This window comes from Apteryx mantelli, chromosome 1 (genome assembly GCF_036417845.1).
Source record: "Apteryx mantelli isolate bAptMan1 chromosome 1, bAptMan1.hap1, whole genome shotgun sequence".
Taxonomy (NCBI): domain Eukaryota; kingdom Metazoa; phylum Chordata; class Aves; order Apterygiformes; family Apterygidae; genus Apteryx; species Apteryx mantelli.
Window position 1 is genome coordinate 160,404,954 of NC_089978.1, and position 13,831 is coordinate 160,418,784.

At 41.8% G+C, this 13,831-nt stretch overlaps 1 protein-coding gene and 1 long non-coding RNA gene across 3 annotated transcripts in view; one reads left to right on the plus strand and one right to left on the minus strand.

Moving 5' to 3' along the window:
• Positions 1 to 13,783, plus strand: part of STAB2 (stabilin 2) — a 98,685-nt gene extending 84,902 nt beyond the window's left edge. The window contains exons 60-69 of one of the 2 annotated variants that reach the window (XM_013947480.2): positions 634 to 775; positions 1,194 to 1,327; positions 2,916 to 3,081; positions 3,313 to 3,419; positions 4,126 to 4,245; positions 5,145 to 5,303; positions 7,575 to 7,682; positions 10,266 to 10,394; positions 11,565 to 11,684; positions 12,352 to 13,783. In XM_013947480.2, coding sequence (XP_013802934.1) covers positions 634 to 775; positions 1,194 to 1,327; positions 2,916 to 3,081; positions 3,313 to 3,419; positions 4,126 to 4,245; positions 5,145 to 5,303; positions 7,575 to 7,682; positions 10,266 to 10,394; positions 11,565 to 11,684; positions 12,352 to 12,402 — 1,236 coding nt within the window. In that variant the 3' untranslated portion in view covers positions 12,403 to 13,783. The other variant, XM_067308395.1, reaches the window with a different exon arrangement.
• On the minus strand, positions 2,001 to 3,337 carry LOC106488610 (uncharacterized). The gene is made up of 2 exons (XR_010886085.1): positions 3,286 to 3,337; positions 2,001 to 2,261 (listed from the first exon to the last, which is right to left on the minus strand). It is a non-coding gene; the product is annotated as an uncharacterized lncRNA (long non-coding RNA).
• Positions 13,784 to 13,831: the final 48 nt, after the last annotated feature.

Here is a 13,831-nt window from a genome sequence, read left to right on the forward strand (position 1 = left end):
AGCTTAAAAAGCTTTGCAGCCACATGATACAAATTCCTGGGCTTGCAAGGTCAAAGTTGTACAGGAAAATTTGTGGTGGTGACTTTTATCCAGTATTTGTCCTGGTGCTTTTGAGATCATCTGTCTGTTCCACTTTGGTGGCTTGCCTGATCTGTCTTCCAGGAACTATCTAGAAAAGCCTTGCTGCTGCTCTGTTCCAGCTGCCAGCAATCACAATTCCTAGATGTAACCATCTCCTACTTGGTTTATATATCTCAGTTTATTACAATCAGTGGACTGCTAAATTCCTTTCATGCTTCCACACAGTGTCATTTAAACATTATTTTGATTGGTTTGCTGTCCATATTTGTTAATTACAGGTCATATAATTCTCCAATGCATATTATTAGCTTTGTAGATGGAAATATGCTTTAGTCTTAATTCAGCAGAGTACCTAAGTATGTACGTAAATGTTTTGCTTAAAAGAATAAACATCAGCATGACAGTAAGCAGTCTGATGAATCGCAGTTTTCAGCAGCAGCTTTCATGTTTGCCCATTCCTGGATTTTTCCGACGGTTCAAAATGTTGCTTGAAATACCATTTTTATGTTTGTTAAATACTTGGCATGGCCTTTTTATTCTCTCTCCAACCAGGATAAACGCAAGTGCGAATGTAAAAATAACTACATTGGTGATGGGCTGAACTGCTCTGAGATGCAACTTCCTGTTGACCGCTGTATGCAAGACAACGGGCAGTGCCATCCTGATGCTGACTGTGCCGATCTCCACTTCCAAGGTCAGGACAGCACACTCTTGAACGCACATGCACACACACAACACAGTGGCCCTTAAGCCTTGGTTGTTCAGCTGGATCAATCCATGTAACCATCCTTGTCCCTGTGACACCACACTGAAGTCAGTGGGCCTGGTCTGGATTCATGCAGCTGTAAGCTCACTCAGTCCTCTACCTAAATCCTCTTGAAACTATGAGATTTAAGCACGATTAAAGTTAGAACATGTGCTTAAATACTTTGCAATACTGGCTTTATGAAGCAACAAATGAAGGCATTCCAGGTAGAAATATTACCCCCAAGGGACCACTTTGTGCTAACTACATTTCATAAAATTCACCAGTAGTTCTTATGGCAAAGATCACTCTGTACCCAGAAACAGAAATCCAATCAGGAAGAGCTGGTTCTTCTCTTTCTTTGCAGATACTACGGCTGGAGTTTTCCATTTACGGTCCCCACAAGGGCAGTACAAAATGACTTATGAGAAGGCAAAAGAGGCCTGCGCCAATGAATCAGCCACCATAGCTACATATAATCAGCTGCTGTATGCTCAGAAGGTGATGTAGCAGGAGGAAATCCCCTCAAGTGGATGTAGCCACAGTGTAAATGGCGAGGGAGGAGAGAGGGGGAGGCTGTGTGTTAATAGCTTCATTTTCCTCTCCCTTCCTTATCCCCCTGCCTGGGGTATGTTTGGCTGGGAGCCAGTTCTTAGACCGTTTATCAGCTGTGCAAAAGTCGAATGATCAGTGATGTGTAGCTCAGTTTGGAAGCTAATTGCTATTAAGATAGACAGTGAGAATGAGGGGCCCAAGTCAAATCCTCAGGTAGGACAGAGAGCACTGAGAGAAACTCAGAGAGGTTCCAGAAAATTAAAACAGAAACACAGCAATGCAGCACTGGGTATCAGAATATGGTTTCTTTTTTTCACCACCTACAAAGCACAGAGTAAATCAGAGAGGATTCTCTACTGTAGTAACATCACTTGGACTATTCCTGCTGTGCCGAATGCCTGGAAAGATCTTACTTGCCTTCATTTCTCCCTCCCAATTTTATTTCCATGGTAAGCATTCCAAAGTGTTAATTTGTTAGCCTTAAGCAGTGGCCCAAAAACTGGAAATACCTGTGAGAAAATACTGCTGACTTGGTTTCCTGCCTGCTCACACTGCACTGAAAGCAGTTGCCAAATTCTTGTTTTCAGTGATAGAGGGTAAGATGGTAAGTGTTAAAGAGTGTTTTCATAGGGGTTTTAATTGTAAGTACTTCTTAAAGAAATGTACACTACAGAATTAGGCTTACATTTTTCTTTTTCCTTTACATAAGGTTCCCAAAATGCTGTTAACTTAACATAGTCATTTCCATTTTATTTTTTCTGAATGTGTTATAGATAACACATGGTTGATGTCAGTGAGATCAGCATCACACCTTGGGTTTGTAAAACTTGTTTTTAAAAGAGTAGGTCAGCCTGACTGTCTCTTTCTGGCTCATTCCCATCTGTGGAGGGAAGAAAGAAGCCCACAGTTTAGAGAGACACTTTAAACAAAATGAGAGGCTGAGGCAGGGCCTGCATGTACACCTCCTTCTGTGGTATATAGGCCTGAACCAAACCCCGTATCTCCTCTGCTTCTTGAGAAGGTTCAAATCCCAGCTGGAACTGTGCATCTCAGGCACCCCTGTAGCGTAAATATATCCCTCAAAGCAGCAAAGTCGGCAGTAGGGGTTGGCTCCAGTATTCCTGAGTATTTTGTTTCTATGTTTACCTGATTTGTCAGCAATTTTCATGTTGACAAAGGAAGGGATTTCACATCCCCATTTGGCTTTTACAAACATATGTTATGCTTAGCTCTGATCCTGCCCTAGCTTTGAGCTCAGGGAAGCTTTTCCTGGGAAAGGCTCCCTTTGCCTGTATGGGGAGCCACTGACTTTTGGAGGGGCCTCACACCTTTCCGCAGCCCCTCAGCACACAGCAGGCTGCAGGATGGCTGGCCAGAGGGCCAGCACAAACCTATGGATCTCAGACCCTCAGAAATAGGACTAGTGAGGTGGGTGCTGCATAAGCATGGTGGGGTGAGCTGCTGTCTTCATCTACAGCTTGGCCACTGAGCTCTTTCCTCTGTATTTTTAACCTTATCGTTGTGCTGGTTTCAGGCAAGATACCACCTTTGTGCAGCTGGCTGGCTAGACAGCGAAAGAGTTGGCTATCCTACTGCCTTCTCCTCCCCAAACTGTGGAGCTGGATACGTTGGAATAGTTGACTATGGGAAAAGAGTCAACCTGAGCGAAACCTGGGATGTTTTCTGCTACAGAGAAAAAGGTAACAGAGCCCTTCAGTATGCCACTGTGGTCAAAAGACAGCAGCAACCTGGTTTTCAATATCTTTGGTCAGCCTCAGAGACTGCCAGCTAGCATTGTAAAAGATTCTGCATCTTTTTAACTTATAAAAATAAATAAAGCCATCTGTTGACTGGCAAGTCATTCTTCAGAGCAGTCTAAAACAGTCCCACCTCTCTTTGCTCACTTGGTTATCTCTGCTTGTACCTTCCAGAGGTGAACTGCACCTGCAAGACAGGCTACGTGGGGGACGGCTTCTCCTGCAGTGGGAATTTGCTGCAAGTACTGATGTCTTTCCCAACGCTGACAAACTTCTTGTCGGTATGGCCTATAAGTCACACATATTGTTTGGAAGGATGAACAGAGTGAAGCAGGTGCTATAATGTTGTAACCTGGTTATAAGCCCATCTCTGCCTTGCTAGCACAGCACATGTCAAGTTGTTACTGTTCTTCTCAAACTGTAAGAGAGAGGAAATACAAATAAAAAAAATACACCAGCAAAGCAAGGTGAAATGGTCTAACTCTGGACCATTTAAATCATAACTTAGTCACTATTTTTAATTACTTGTTCCAAAAAGGTTTCAGGTTTGTAAAAACTCATTTGGAAATGAAATGTTACTGCAGCTTTAGATTAAAATGGATTCTGTGCTCAACTGTTATTGGGACGCTGCTGGCTTTTTAAATGTCACAGTGGCTTTTTGTAATTTTATCAAATTGCTATTGGGGAAAGGCAAAGCATTAAAATGCTCCCTTTCTTGCTGATACTCAGAAGGACATATACATGTGCTCATGCAAGTAGCCTCACAGAGAAGAAGGGCCCAACTTCTATAATTCAAGTTAAGATATAATTGTCAAATCAGCAGCTAAAACTATATTTCAAATACAAACTTCTCCCTTAATGTCACTCCAAAGTTACTTCACAGCTAGTAACAGAAAGTTTCTCTGTCATTATTTGTATGGTATCCTTTCACCTGTCATCGCAGCTCACAATTGCCCTCTGTTAAAGCTGAATTTTGTTTCTGTCTAGGAAATCATGGCTTACTCTAACAGCTCTAGGAAAGGGAGAGATTTCCTGCAGTACCTCACAGACCTGTCAGTTCGTGCCACTCTCTTTGCCCCAAATGACAGCGGGTTAACGGAAAATGAGGTGAGGCGCTTTTTTTTTTAAAAAAAAAAAAAAAGCTCTTTTCCTTCCTTATGTTAGTAACACTTTTTTAAACAGCCATTCAGGGTTCCTATACTCCTGATGAAATCTTAATTTTAAAAAATCTTACCTAATAAGACATGACTTCTGTGTATCACCACATGGTTTAAACTGTGCTCTTCAAATGGGTGAGTTTGTTTTATCCTTTTCTCTTCTGCAGTCAGGAATATAAAATTAGAGTGTTTGAGTCACTACAGTGAATTTTCCATACAGAGGTTTTAGTTACCAGATAAAGGTGTCTGTCTGAGATGAAGTCTGCTCCGAGTTATTGTTTCCAGAAAGCTCTGCATGACTTTGGTATTTCTTATAAATACATTAAAGGAGTCTGTTCCTGGCTTCATTTGCATGCTTATCCGTTTCCTCCCTTGAATCAAATGTTGCCTCAAACAGCTAAGGTGCAACTCCAGCTACTGAGGGAAATGAGGCTAGCATTTCTCCTCGGGAACCAGCTCTCCCAGAGCAATGAACCTGTCAAATGGAAGTTTGGGCATTTAATGGAAGTGACCTGCAAGTGATTTCTCTTCACATGGGTTTATGTCCTGGTTTGCATCTTCAAGCTGTTTTGAGTATCTCTGAGACTCATCACTTCATATGTCATCATCCAGAAGTAAAATCCTTTATCCAGCTAGAATAAAGGTTTTGTCTGCTGCACACAGTACGTGGAAGCAAAGAGAGACAGGGGAGCCCAGTGTTAGTATACAGATTTCCCAAGAGCCTCTATCTCATATTTCACTTGCTGCAGCATCAATAGCAAAAAATGGTCACAGGCACTTAGTTTAGCAGCAAAGGTGGTAAATTAATGAAACTGGTTAATGTTCCTTGTATTTCACTCTCATTTTTAGACACTTTCTGGGCGAGATATTGAGTATCATTTATCTAATGCAAGCTTAATGTTTTATGAAGACTTGACCAATGGAACCACTCTTCTAACACGATTAGGGGAAAAACTCTTAATAACAGACAGCAGAGGCCATGAATACCAAGCCCTCACAAATGAACAGGTACTTTTTTTAATAAATCTTCCACTGAGACACTGAGTTCAGAGGTTAATATTCTTGAGGCAGATAAGGGGAGCTGGGGTTTCTGATGCCAGCTGGCAAACAGCTAAGTGCAAAGCTCTGACCTGCAGAATTTGGAGGAAACTGTTCAGGTGGCATGCAGGAATCGCAGCATGGTGGGAGACAGCCTTGACTCCTGGACTGGCAAGACTATGGAAGATGGCAGTGGGACAGGAGGAAAGATGAGGGCAGCAGCTTATCATTAAAGAAAGCTGTTGGCATTTTTGTGAAGTTTCTTAATAACTTTCTAGGAGAGGGAAGAAAGACACCAGAGTTGCCTTGTTCAGATCAAAAGCAGACAAAACACAGGTTTGCATTATTTATTGCTATTTAAAATTTAAAAAAAAGCAAAAATTCACATCCTTTTTTGCAAAGGGGGTGTGCCCTTTAATATTTTAGGGGAAAACATCCTCTTAAATCACTCCAATTTTCATTTGTAATTAAAAAATGCTCACTGCCCAAGCATTTCAAATGCTATGGCAGCAGCCCATTGAGACTGAGTTTGGGACTCTGCTGTGGGTGATGTTATATAGCTGAACATGAAAAGAAGAAGAAATCCTGTTTCTACAGGCTTGCAGTTAAAATATGCTCTAGAGCATGGCACTTGAACCAAGGAAATTTGAAATATTTTTAAATCCACCCTATACTCCAACCTAGTAATCACATTAATGAAGTACACCCTCAAGAGATCAGTTGTGCCACCCCAAGGCTAACCTGTATCACTCATTAGCAAGCTAGAAGCTCTTTTTGGTCACTTTGTTCTCTTAAGGAGAACCTCTTCCAACTCAGAAAAAATCCCTGGTGTTCCCTTACTTTCGTCAAAAGCTGTCAAGGGGAGAATTTTTAGTTCCTCTAATCAGCTAAATCCATGCTGATGACACCACTTTTATACCTCTGTTTAAAAATCACTACAATAAAATTAGTGTTCCTCGAGTGCTGCGGGAAGAGTGGCACTAGTGAGCGTTTGCTGAACACGGCCGTCCTCCTCATGCTCTGTCTACGAGAAGAGTCAAGCTGCAGTAACGCTAACCAGGGCACCAGCATAAAAAGGCAAGTCGCCTTCCAAGCACACTCCAGCCAGCCAAGCACTTACCTTTTCCGCAGCACCAGGTAACAGCCCCACATGCGTTCCCTGCGCCATGAAAAGGGGCAGCAGAAGTAACGGAGATCAGGTCACAGCATGACCCTGACCATCCTCTACGGTGCCACTGAGCCTGTCCCTCTGTAAGCACAGAAAGTCACTTTGTGTGCTCGCAGCAAACCAGGCATTGCACAGGAACAAACAAGATCGTGCACCATATTTGGACTTTAAAAGATAAATGCTTCATATTCAAAACAGCATTTCAGGGAGAGCTAGAGAGACACAAAGGCTCTAAGCTTCAGACCTCAGCCACACTCAGCACATATTGGGCCCCAGGCACAGGGGAGAGAGCTGGCAGCAGCTCCCTGTTCTGCTTGCCAAGGGGAAGCCATTTTGCAAGGATGCAATGTAAAGCAAAGCTTGCAAGAGCAAAGACTGCACATGAACCCTTCCTCCCAAAATGCAGAGTTGGGCTAGAGAGGCTTAGAACTGGCACAAGGCAGTCAAAGGCTCCCACTATCAGTAGTGTTTAGAGAAATGGTGGGATAGCAATATGACTGATCCTGTCTTCTCACATCCTGATGAGCCACCAAATGGGACTAGCTTAACCTGCCAACTCACTAACTGTAGACCACCAAATAAACTATGGGTAGCAGTTTTCCACCACCGTGTCCCAGCTCTCAAGGACAAGCAATGTCTGTGCAAGTGGTGTCCTCAGCATAGAAAGTGGACATTGACTGGAGGAAGACAACTACACAACCTCGCTTGAGGGAACAGCATGGAGGCAAGCTGCAGTCTGTCTGGCACTTATCATCTATGTACAGGAGTAATGGCACTCGTAAGCAGAGACCAGCAATTGCACAAACATTGCAAAAATGTCTTGCCAAAATGAAAGGACAAAAATGTTTGAAGGCAATATACAGGTAATGATGATGGCTCCTTCCTGTACAGGACAGCCTTGACAAACCTGGGACCATCCTAGGCTGATGTCCATTGAGACAGCTGTATAATCCCACAAGAGATTTTTCTTCTATGAATCAGTAACAGTCATGGGGAAAATAAGCTTAAATTGTATTCCACTCTCAAAGGAAGGAGGGTCAAAGCTCAGTTCTCACTGTTCTTTCTCCTGGTAGAACGAGATCAGATTTGTGGATGGAAGTGCTATTGTCGAGTGGGATATAATTGCTTCCAATGGGATAATCCATGTCATTTCAGAGCCTTTAAAGGCTCCCCCAGCACCTGTAAGTATATGTTGATTGGGGGAGGGCAGGGAGGTTATATAATTTCAAAGCCACTGCTAACTTTTGCAAATTCCCAGTTTTGCTCCCCTATATACAGTTTCAGGTTAACAAGCTCCTTTTTAAAAGAATGTAGAAGTTGAGAACAAGGTACTGGTGAAGGTTGTTCAGAATGTTTCTGTCAGAAAAAAATGATGGGAACAACTTGTTCATTTTTCAATAGAATCACTTAGGCTATCTTCCCACTCAAAGCTTTATAAAGCTCTATTTCAGTTCTTCCAAAATGCTCATTCATTCAAGGTCCTAAGGAAAAGTTTTCACTCTTGGCTTTTCATTCACTCCTATCCAAAACAAGAAGGTGTTTTGAAAACGGGGGGGGAATGCATGAATTCCTGCAATGTTCCTAGTTATCCAGTTATCTCACACCCTAGACCTAAGACCAACCAAACCAAACCAAACCAAACCACTTGTGACAAAACAGCGCAGTTTAGAAAGGGTGCCCTCCTTTCAATGCAGGCAAGCAGAGTTAGCAGTTGCATTGCTTTAACCTGGAGTTAAAATGGTACAGGCTCCAGCAGTGTGGATATTTCACACTAGCAAAGTTTACTGCTTTGCTTGAAAGAGAGGAAAACATTTCCTCCAGCCACAGAGCAACTTCACAAAAATGATTTCTGTCTCCCTTGGGAAAAGGGCATAGTGAGCAGCTGCATCTCTGTGTTTCCCTACAAAGCATTTTCCTTAATGAAGCGTTCAGGTCTGCAGGGGTAACACTACCCAGCTCAGTTCCAACTAGGCAACTCAATTCACAGCCCAACACGGGCTCGATATCACCCTTGCAAAAACGCCCACCATTTAATTTGAAGAATTTTCCCTTGGGAATCCTTCAGCCGCCATCCAAGGAATTAATTCTGATCCTTCTCTCCACATGCTAGTGGGGTCTCGTTCCTATTTATGGCCTGTCTATCCCAGCTCTGATTTAGGAAGTGACTTGACTTGCCACCTCCTTGGTCCACAGGATTAATTCTACTGCTACCATATTTCTCGCATGCGTTTTGTTCTGAGCAACCATTTCTACATTACAAACTGATCTGCTAGTTCCTAGAAGCTCAGTAATATCCCCACATAAATTTGGTTCACAAAAATCCCTTACGTCCTACAAGCCCGAGAAGTAGGAAATGGTGCACTTGGATAACAGTGTAAATTACAGCCTGAAAAAAGGATTCAAAATTATAGGCAATTTCTGTCAGTCTATAGCAGCATGATACTGCATCTTTTTTTAATACCTTTCAAACACTAGAGGGCAACTAAACCTTTTTCAGTATTTAGCTGTCAAGCTGCATCATGTAAATTGCTTTGTTTTCTAAGAAAACAAATGCAGAAGGCATATTATTAGTTAGGACAATAATGGGATTATTTTTGCCAGGGTAAATTTAATAATTTGTTTTCTAAGCAGTAGGCCCCGGAGCTAAGACTTCACATGGAAAAGCAAAAGTAATTGCATACGAAGCTCTTCCCCATCACAGATCCCTCTTTGCTTCCAGAATTATCAGCAAAAAGCAGTCCTTTGGGTAGCTTGCATCCCAAGTGTCTGAGTGGCCTGGTGTCCCTCAAAAACAAAACTATCCTCACCTCAAAATGGTCAGTCACCTTGATGATATCAAGTGATATCACTATCACAGAGATGCAGGAGGCAAACCAAAGCCAGAATTTGGGGGTGTTTTTCCCCTTTAGATTAAATCCAGATTAAGTGTAAGTTTCTCTCAGTTCTTCATATTTAATCCAAACTGTATAATATATAGCTTATAGTTTAGTATAGTATAGTTTATTCTAGATATTTAGATATCTAGATTTATTCTAGATATTGCAAATAACCACTTGAATTGGCACTTATCTTCACCTGCTTGACTGCAGAATGATTTCGAGGTAAAGGCATGGTATATCTCGGGACATAACGATCTACAGAAGGCCAGTCCTGGACCACTTGCGCAGAGCCCAGCCCTGGCCACCCTCCATCTAGGCTGGCAGTCAGTCTAACGAAAAGGGTGATGGGCCACATCTCAGAAGCGGTTTGATTTAAGCCCTGCTAGGCAGGACTCAGAGCATGGCATATCTTCCAAAAACAGGCAATAACACAAAAATCTCCCCAGCACACAAAGTGGTGGGTAATAAGCTTGAACCCGCAAGGAGGCTGTAGGGTTTGTAACACAGATTTTTAAAGCTGCTTGAGGGAATTTGGTATCTACATTTCCTCTGCAGGCCAATGAGATTTCAGTTTCATCTTAGCCTCTAGAGCTTCTTTGAGAATCTGACCAGAAAAGATCACTTAGGCATGTTTTGTGAATAAGGTGAAGCTATACTAGAATAAGTGTCCAATACACAGTTTAAAAAATAAAATAAAAAAAAATCTAGTTTGTAATTATCAAAAGGCTATATTCAACTGTCTCTAGGGATGATGTACCAGGAAACCCAAACAGAAAAGCAGTTCAGGACTAAGGCAGTATCTCGAAGAGACACTTCATGGGCTCAGGTGCTGGAAGGCAACCAGTGCTCATCACCCTGTAACTCACCCTCTCTCTGTGCTTCCAGGCTTCTCTTCATGCTGGTTCTGGGAGAGGAATATTCTTTGGCATCTTTCTGGTTATTGGAATTGTGGCTTTTATTGGATATTCTTACCTCAGATTCAAGAAGAAAGACACGGGCTTCCAGCATTTCAAGGTAGGAGGCAGACAAGAATGCAAAGCAGAGGGTCAACACTTCCCAAACACACTGCACTTCACAAACTCACAGGTTCCAGTTTCTAAAGGCTCCATGTATTTTATTAAGTCAGCAAATATTCCTGAATGCTTCACGCTTGAAATGTTCAGATTAAAACATGGAGAAAATGGGATGACACCCAAGGGAAAGGCTCGCACACTTCTCTTGGGCACTGGCTTATATTTGCCTACTGCAAGCCAGGACTTCCCCATCCAGGGTGCCTTAACTGCTCCTGCTCTCACAGACACACTTCCAACACCAAGGGCTGTCCAAAAGCTTGTAACAAAACAGCACCAATGCAGAAGTCTTTGTTTCACCAAAAGATCAGCTTTAGGGAAGCAGGTGGTTTCAACCACAAAGTGAACCTGTTTTCTTTTCCTCCACCATTGCACTGCTAATAGGTTTGCTCCTCTGGAGGAGGAGACATTTGATAGAAAGCAGGCCAGATTCAAAGTCTAGCAAACTGAAGTGTCCGTCAGGACTCAAATGTGCAAGTTTTTATACTGATATACTCTCACGCTTGTTTTCTCTCTCTGTGCCTAGATCAGATATTAGTAGAGTCAGCTAACCTTATTAGCCTGACATAGCATCTTCATGATGGGAAACAAGCCAGCAACAACAAAGCCACTCAGCCAGGAGATGAGGAGGGACAACAAAAATAGTGTGTTACAAAAAAACACAATCAATCCAAAAGAAAGTCTGCCTGGAAGCAACCAGAAATCCCTCCCTATTCTAGCTCCTACATAACTTGGGCATTGTCTTCTAGAAATGAAAGAGGAGCTGTGAGCCAAGTGGAAACACTTGTATTTTTACGTAGCATCAGTGGGAGAGCTCAGGAACAACTAGTTACCTTTTATGGTAGGCACAATGCCAATGCAACTCTTCCTCTCCCATTTTTAGCTGTGGCTTAAAAACAATGAAGGAGAAAAAAGGTACCAGTGTTAAATGATCTGGTTAAGATAATACAACAACACAGAACACAGTTCAAACCTGGAGACAGCGTGATTTAGATGAAAAAGCCAGTTCATTCACAACGCTGCGTGCAGCAGTCAGTAGTAAAGCTTAAGTGCCCCACTTAATGCACTGTAGCAGGAGGATGGATTTTAAGCAGGTTTGTGTGATTTTATGTAGTCAAAAGATGACACTGACGTAACATCACTGGACAAGTCACAGCCTTCAAATATCACCAACCCCTCATACGAAAGTTCTTCTGCACTGACTCCACCAGAACCTACTTATGATCCTTTCTCAGTAAGTGTTCATTTTGATTTGAAATTGAGACATGAGTGTAAAATCATGGTAAGAGGGAATGACTTTATAAAAGGAAAGTGTCTAGTTGAAAGTTGGGAAGATGTTTATGTTCCGGGCTTTCCTATCTCACCACTGCTAGGAATGGCATAGCTCTACCTGTAGCAAAAATGAGGCTAGAGGCTACAGCTCTATCTCAAGTAATAAATAATGAAGCTTGTAGCCTACCTTCAAATCTTTTCTTTCATCCTTCAAGCAGATCTGAATGAAATAGCACTTCAAATGCTGCTGGGTGCCAGTCACTTGTCTATGCAAACACTTTTCAAAGGCTTTAAAATTTGTTTTTACTTCTGCAAACGCAGAACTGAATGTCATGACAGCATTCTGCAGAGAGTCTGAACTGCAATGGGAAAAGTGGGAAAGGGAGGGAAAGAGTCCAAGTAAAACGAGAATATCTGGATAGCTTTGATGGTCTCATTTGGGAAGAACCTCACGCAGATGCAGAGTCTAAAAAACATAATAAGCCTTCTGAATACACTGAAAAGCCTTTTCTGGTGCACAAATGGCACATGCAAACTCTGCTCTCTGTATAGACAAACTGGTCAAAAAGTGAATTTTGTTTCTTGAACAATATTTTGAAGTCTGATTTTTTTCTTCTTCTATTTTATAGGATTCAGATGACCAGCAGCTTGTGATGAGTGGTCCTCACGATCAGAATTGAAGTCTGAATTTGGAATTAGTCAATTATGAAACACATTTCTATTTACACTTACTGTGAACAAATAGCACCTACACATTTCATAGAACAAGATCTCGTCACAAATTAAAAACCAAAACAAAAGAGCATGACTTGGTTTAAGATGCAGTCTATAGATTTCACAATGTTACTAACTTCAGAAGTGTTGGCTGTATCTAAGAAATATCCACTATGAGTACCAAATGCAAAATTAAGTCCCAACTAATCCACCCAGAAGCGAGCAGAAACTTATTTCTCTGCCAAAAGCATAAGACTTTCACTAGCATACTATTTTACAGCTCTTCTGTACAAAATTTAAAATGGCCTCAAACACACTGGGGTGCTAACTTGGCAAATATCCTAAATTTACTAGTGCTGTGGCTCTATACCTTCATTTTGGCTTGGCTACACCTACAACTGGATAGCATGAAACAGAATGTGTTAATTAGCACTAGTGACCTGTATTTTTAAGTTGGGGGGGGGGGGGGTTAGTACTTTTCTTTTTTGGTAAGAATTACAGCAATAGAAAATGCAAACATCCTATTTGATTTATTTGCCTGCCCTGGCTTTTCTGTCCTTCCTCCAACTTCACTGTGTTTTGTTTACATCTCAAATGACTGTACAATGGGAAATAGTAATGGCATTAGCAAGAAAAATAGATCATATGAATGTATGAAAAAAAAAAAATCAACTCTCACTTGAGACCTTTTTTGGAAAAGTGGACAATGAAGAAGTATGTACCTCCCCACTTCATTCACGTTCAGTTTTTTCACCTGGGAGGAGCAAAAGCTACCTATTTGTTTAAGTACCGTATTGCTGCCAAGCATGTTAGCACTGCCTTTCAACCAATACGCAGCAATAGCTGCTGCTATTTTCACTATGCTAGTAAAGTGAATCAAACTTGAGTTTGATTCTCTTTCATTTCCTCCTCTCAAAGCCCGAACATCACAGCAAATTGTGAGAACGCTATAGAGACCACAAAACAGCAAGAAGAGAAAGATTTTATAGCTGGCAGCAATGTTCACGTTTCATACACTTCTGGTGTTTACTGGTGAGGGGGAGAGGGGGTATCATTGTAAAAAAGCCTAAGTTCCCTCTAAATATATCCCCAGGATGCCTCATATCGGAATAAGGTATATAGGCAAACCTGCAAATCACACAAAGCCAGCATTGTTGATGCAGCTGTCAAGCACAGCAAGGCAATTTAATGAGAAAATACAACCAAATGACAGAGAGAGACTGATGACATTTCCCTAACTCCTCCCCTTCCCCCTCCACAAAATGCCTTTTTAGTTTTACTTGAAGACACTAAAATTTAGAAAATGAACACGCGCTTACATGCACACATATATTTAGGGGAGTTTTCCCCATAGAATTTTGCAATTAATACAACTCTTGCTCTCCCCTTCTCCCA